The sequence below is a fragment of the Castanea sativa genome, chromosome 7, assembly GCF_040712315.1.
Source record: "Castanea sativa cultivar Marrone di Chiusa Pesio chromosome 7, ASM4071231v1".
Taxonomy (NCBI): domain Eukaryota; kingdom Viridiplantae; phylum Streptophyta; class Magnoliopsida; order Fagales; family Fagaceae; genus Castanea; species Castanea sativa.
The window spans coordinates 3589009-3595699 of record NC_134019.1 but is presented as its reverse complement, the minus strand read 5'-3'; the positions used below and the strand labels follow the sequence as shown (position 1 = coordinate 3595699).

Sequence of the window (6691 nt, the reverse complement as noted above, 5' to 3'; positions counted from 1 at the left end):
GCTTTTCTTTTTCTTTCTCCAATTCTTTGTCTTTGGTATTGGAGATGCTTTTCTTTTATGGCACAATGGAATAATCATGGCTTGTTGAAATTAACGAGGAATGTGTTTTATCTTTTGAAAGTAACACCATCTAGTCTATATATAATAGAAGTTATAGGTGATCCTTTCATGAACTTTGTATTAACAAATTTGAAATCAAGGCTAACTTGGAAGCTTCCCTAGGGCTATATTGAAGCCAAAATCATATTCTTGTTCATGTAAGTATTAATGGTCACTTCTCTAACTTTTTTTGTATGTCTTTGTTTTTCTATTGCTATCTATAAACATTAGGTTGCTTTACCTGCTTCATTTTTCTCAAAACTATTAAAAATGCAATAAACTTTGAGCCTATTTACTTATTAATTTGCACTTGAATAAATGATTTTTATTGCTAAATGGGTTTGGTTCATGTTATTTTTTTAACACTTGTCCAAAAAAAAAAAAACTTGAGGCCATGTTTGGTACGCTAGATGGAAATTATGTTAGGAATAGAAATTCATATTATTTGAAAAATTAAATGTTGTAATAGAATAACTATTTATATTTATATTTTTGGTTAAAAAGTGGATAGGCATTGCGTTCAAGTTACACTTTCGATAACTTTTACAAAATCTTACTATATGATAACTTTTTTCCTTAATAATATTTTGATAAAACACCTACCATTTGTTCAAATTAAAAATAAAGAAAACCCAAAATTCTATAATTTGAGTTCTTGATATATAGATTAGTGAATTTGTAGTATCCAATCACCTTGATATTTGTGAAGCATGATAGATACAAAAATGACATTTGAACAAATAATATGTTTGGCAAAATATTATTATGGAAAAAAAGTTACAAAGTAGTATAATTTTGTAAAAGTTACCTTAAGTATAACTCGAAGGCAATGCCTATTAAAATATTCATCTTGCCTTGTGTTAAAAATTGTTAGGATATATCATTGCTTGGGATATTAGGAAGGCATTGGAAATGACTTAGGGTTACTTGACTCCTAAGAAAGCATCTGAATTCAAAGGTTTAGCTTATAGTCTTAGGAAATGTTCTTAATTCCTTACCGTAATTAAATAACTAATAACAAATTAAAGTTGGGCAAACATAAGTGAGGGGGACAAGCTTATGGGAAATGTCCTATCACTGTTTCACTATTCCCATGTTATTATCCTTATTTGTAGCTCCCATACACCTAAGTACGGCTTCTGTGTTATCAAAAAAAAAAAAAAAGAGTATAACTTTTCTGGTCCAGTTGAGGGCAATGATTTTCTTTTACACAGTTACTGTAACAACATTGTATATTTATATATTTTTTAATGGAATGATATGGGCAATTTTCAACTTAAATATGAAAAATTAACATTTAGTTTGCTTAAGTCAGATTCCCTCCTAATTGTAAATTTTCATATAAAGATGTTGGCATATACTTTTGCTATAGCACATTATTTGCCTTGAGACATCTTTAATATTGAAAGAAAAAATCTAGTATTACAAATTATTAAACAATTTCTTTGTCACAATTGTGATGTAACAGAGGGTGAGTAGTGAAGAAAAAATGGTAGGTTTATATGTAAGTGATAGACAATTACTTGCAGTCTACCACGTCAAAGTTGTGACAGAAAGTTGTGGGATATTTTGTGGTCCTAGAACCACTCTTAATACTTTCAAGTGCAAGTATGAGCCTATATGCGGAGCTAATGAACCTTAATATGGAGCTAATGAAATTTCCTTTCTTTTTTTAAACCTTCAACAACAAGTATCAAGTACGAGACTTTTAAGTGGAGCACCCTACAAAATCTTTTTTTTTGTGTCTTTTTTGTGGGCCAAGGGGGAGAGAGTTATTTAGTTAGGATGGTGTGATTATGAAACTTTGTTGGGAGAGTACAAGTATGAGTCTTTACGTGTGAGTTTTTCTTTTTCTTTCTCTAATTTGTTGTCTTTTGTGTTGGAGATGCTTTTTTATTTTTGGCACAATGGAATAACTCTAATATGTTTTATCTTTTGAAAGTAACACCATCTAATCTATATATAGTAAAAGTTATAGATGAGTTCCGTATGAACTTCATACTAACAAAATTGAAATTGAGGTTAACTCTGCTTTTCCTTATAAGTATCGATGGCTAATTCTTCAAGTTTGTTTGTATGTATGTTTTTTTCCTACTAATGTTCATAAGGTTGCTTTACTTGCTTAATTTTTCTTACAAATGTTACAAATGCAATTGGGCCTATTTACTTGCTATGTTGCACTTGAATCAACGATATTTATTTTCAAATGAGTTTAGTTCATGTCACGTCTAATGTAGCTTTGATAAAGGTATATCACTCACAACAATCGGATGCAATTCACTATCAAGATATTTGTATAGCATATTTAGGAATACCAACACACACGCACACACACACACGCACAAACCCTATATTTTTAAGCTCTTTTGTATATTACTAAGTTTATAATGCCTAATCACATTAAATTTGAAAAGCAAGTTAAAATAGATCAGCTTGATTGAAAAATTAAAAAATTAATACAGAAAATTTTCTTTTAAAAAAAACTAAAAACTAAAAAACTAAAAAAAATATTAATTTCAAATATTTAAAGAAAAAAATTATTGAGAAATTTAACCAAAAAAAAAAACTAATTTGATTAACTGTTCAGCTAGTTGTACAATGGATCAACTGCTTGAGTCAAAAGGCAAAAGTGGTGACTCAGTGGCAGCAAATTTAGGTGAAAAGGAGCAGATCTTGAAAGGGAAAGAGGTTGGAGACCAACAAAAAGAACAACAAGCTGAGGTAGTGGGTACTAAAGTAGATGATCATGAAGAAGAAGAAGAAGAAGATGTAACTTTTTTAACTTTGTTTTTGCATTTTTGCCATCACCTTCTAAAACATGGTCGTCTTCTTCATCAAGTTACTTTGTGCATTTTTGCCATCACTTTTTTAACTTTGTTTTTGCATTTTTGCCATCACCTTCTAAAGCATTTTTGTCATCACCTTCTCACTTTTCTTTCCATTTCACCATATGGGTTATCACTCATTTTTGTCTATTCCCAATCTTCTGAGTTTTTCTCTCATTTTTCTTTCTATTTCATCGTCTCTGGGATTTTACTGATTTTTTTTTTGTTTAAAAATTTGAAAATACAATTTTAATTTAATTTTTTAGAAAAAATATATTTTACTAATTTTTCTTAGTTTTTAATTAAAAATTTTAAAAATCAAAACTACATTGTTATGATAAATAAAATTAAATAATATGATAATTTGGGTATAATTAATTATGAGAGAAAATGTGAATCATTTGTATAAATTAGGTAACTTATACAAAATTATATTACTTGATAACTTTTTTCCATAATAATATTTTGCTAAAAAATCTACACTTTGTTCAAATATAACTACATCGTTAATTGAAAATACAGGTTTTTAAAAAATTTATTTAAAAAAAAACTTATATATATCTAAATATTTTTAGCTCTCTAACATTGCATTTTTACATTGTAAAAAATAAGCAACGATATATTTTTATATGACAACTAGAATTAAATATATATTAATATAATTTTGGGGATAACAGTAAGAGAAGATGTGAATTATGTTTTAGGGAGGAAGATAATATGCAGTAAAAATTTATTTAATGTATAATAACAAAATACTAGCCTACAACCAGAATTAAATAAAAAAAAATATTTTGACACAGCAATTCATTTAATTCACGAAAGCCCAAAATAACAAGCCCACAAAACCCCAAAAATAAACTTGAGCAAAACCAAGCCCACCAACCATCATGTGTTATGGGTTATCCAGATTGGAAGGTTCTACAATAAGCCCAAAAGGCTAACATCATCATCTCACCATTTATGTTTACATCTGTTGCTATTTACAAAAACACGAGAGACCAAAACAAATGCTCCCCATACTTGAATCAATCAAATATCTAATGTGCGCTTCTCTCTCTCTCTCTCTCTGTGTTTGTTTTATTGTGTCTGTGTATGTCATTAGAAGATGAAGCAGCTTCAACATTTTTTTCATCCGGAGCATCCGTTGGTCTTCAACGAAGAAAGAATTTACGGCAGTTGTTATGGGTGCGGAGAACCAATATTGGGTCCTAGCTATAGTTGTAAAAAATGCAGAGACTACGAGCATCATAAATCATGTGCGGAACTACCCCTTGGGTTGCTGCACCATCCCTTGCACCCATTACATCCTCTAATTCTCTTTCACGAATGGACAGATCATCCTAAGGGAGAAAAGAGCAATTGTGATGTCTGCAAAGAAAACCGTTATGAATACTGTTATTTTTGTTACCGGTGCAACTTTAAGCTTCACATCAAATGTGGTTCTTTAGCGCCCGCCACGGAAGCACCTGAAGTCCACCACCACCCATTGATTCCCTTATGGAGGTGGATGATGTTCACTTGCGACTTTTGTGGCAAAGAAGACAAGGGTATGCCCTATCTGTGTCCCCCTTGTGGTTTCTTGATTCATACAAGATGTGCTAATTTCCCAGGCAGACTCAAAGTCATACGGCACAATCACCTCCTCAACTTCATCCATTCTCTTGAACTCCATCAATCCAACTCCCAAGTATGTCAACTCTGTTTTCTAAAAGTGGACACAAACTATGGCCTTTACTATTGCTCTAGATGCGATTTCGCTGCCCATCTCCATTGTGCTATGAGCGAGGGAAACATGGAGGATATAAATTTGCTGGAATTTAAAGAGGAGGAGTCCGCCGAGTCAAAAGCTATGCTGGAAAATGAAGATTCAAAGCTCCATCAATCTGTTGACTCAGAAATTTGCAAAGTCATAAAAACTGCTGTGGGGGAGGACGGAATTGAAATTGCCACAGAAATCGAACACTTCAGCCATGAGCATCACTTAAAGCTTACTGATGAGGTTCCAAATAACAAAATTTGCAACGGGTGCGTACGAGCTATTCTCACTCCATCTTTTTATAGTTGTGTCAATTGTAGCTTCTTTCTTCATATATCTTGTACTAAATTACCCAAAATAAAACAACACCCACTTCATCGACACCCACTCACCCTCGCTTATAAAAAAGAATTTCGTCAATGTTATGCCTGTTGGCAGTCGTTCAATGGCTTATACTATAAGTGTGATAAATGCTCCTCCTATGTGGCCGATTTTCATTGTAGTTTGATCTCAAATACCTTTACTCATGCTTGTCATAAGCATCTTCTTTACCTCTCAATCACAAACTATGAACAGAAGTGTAGTATTTGTGGTTCTGAAAATGACCTAGTGTTACGTTGTACCACTTGTGAATTTGTTCTAGACTTCACATGTGCTACAGTACCACAAACCGCATGGTACAACCAACATGAGCATCCCTTCACTCTACGTTATACTCCTGAAGATGACTCCGGTGAATATTACTGTGACATATGTGAAGAAGAACGAGATCCCAAGCAATGGTTCTACTATTGTGAAGATTGTAGTTATCCTGCTCATTCCAAATGTATTCTTGAGGAAGACCCAAATGTCAAATGAAACCCATATAATAGCTATCTGTATAGAGATGCTACACCTTAATTTGATTGTAAAGACAACCCTCAATGACACAATGGTCTATCAAAGTGCCCACAGTAATTTAGCATTCATGATAATTGTTTATAGAAAGACAGATGTTGTTTTAATTTTTATTTGTTTATTTTCAATTTGGGTTTAGCCTTAGTTCTTTGTTGTTGAATCTAATGTGTTATTATGGCGGTCCATTTGTGTAGTTTAGGAGGAACTTTCATTTTATTTTCCCTCCTTTTGAGAAAGCTTATTTGTGTTGCCAAATTTATTAATCAATTCAGTCTTTTGCTTCATAGTAGTGTAGCTCATGAATTCATTTTATAACCTTGTTTTATCACAACAATCAAGGCTGAAATTAGAGAGTGCTTAAGTCAAAAATTCTGTTTTTTCAAGTTGGATCTCTGTGGATAACTATAATGGGTCATACACTGTCCATCATCTGGCTTAGGATGTTGGCACTTATGAGATGGAGGGTTCTTCTTTGATGAAAAGGTCTAAGATAGAGGAATTTTATGAACAATGGGAAATAATATGATCGGTATCACTTGAATTGAAATGCTTTGTAGAGGGAATAGAAAGGGTTTATCCTAGATCTTATTGATGTGGTTGATCAGCACAAGAATAACAGAGAACAAGAGCTATATTTGACTTCTTAAGTGTTTATACTTGGCACAGTCCTTCAAGTTTGGATGCTATAATAGCTTGGATATTTCAAGGAAAGCTTTGCATACTTGTAGAAGGTATTAGAATTTATTTATGAGTTATAGCTCAATATTAGTGTTAGGTAGATACTCCCATAAAATTGTTCTTTTCTTTCCCTCCATTTCTTCACTAATATCTTATATGTAAGAAACTTAAAATAAGATTGTTAGAACAATGGGAGGATGGTTAGGTGAAGGTGGAATTAAATCTGAATGCAAGTTATTGTAGGCTATGGAGTCATAGAACTTAGCGCCAATAAAATGTAATACAAGTCTAATTGGCTTTTAAATTATCCATTTTGTATTATTATCTAGAATTTCACATGTCAAATAGCTCACTTGTTCAACACCTCCCCCCCACCCCCCCAAAAAAAAGTGGAAGAAAAACAAAAGGTCTACTATTTATGTACGTGCAGAGATTT

At 32.2% G+C, this 6691-nt stretch overlaps 1 protein-coding gene across 1 annotated transcript; it reads left to right on the top strand.

The window, feature by feature from the left end:
* The first annotated feature begins 2697 nt into the window (after positions 1 to 2697).
* Positions 2698 to 5538, top strand: LOC142643228 (uncharacterized). The gene is made up of 3 exons (XM_075817765.1): positions 2698 to 2820; positions 4535 to 4611; positions 4671 to 5538. Exons 1-3 carry the CDS (start codon positions 2698 to 2700, stop codon positions 5536 to 5538), a joined length of 1068 nt encoding a protein of 355 aa, XP_075673880.1.
* The last annotated feature ends 1153 nt before the right edge of the window (positions 5539 to 6691 follow it).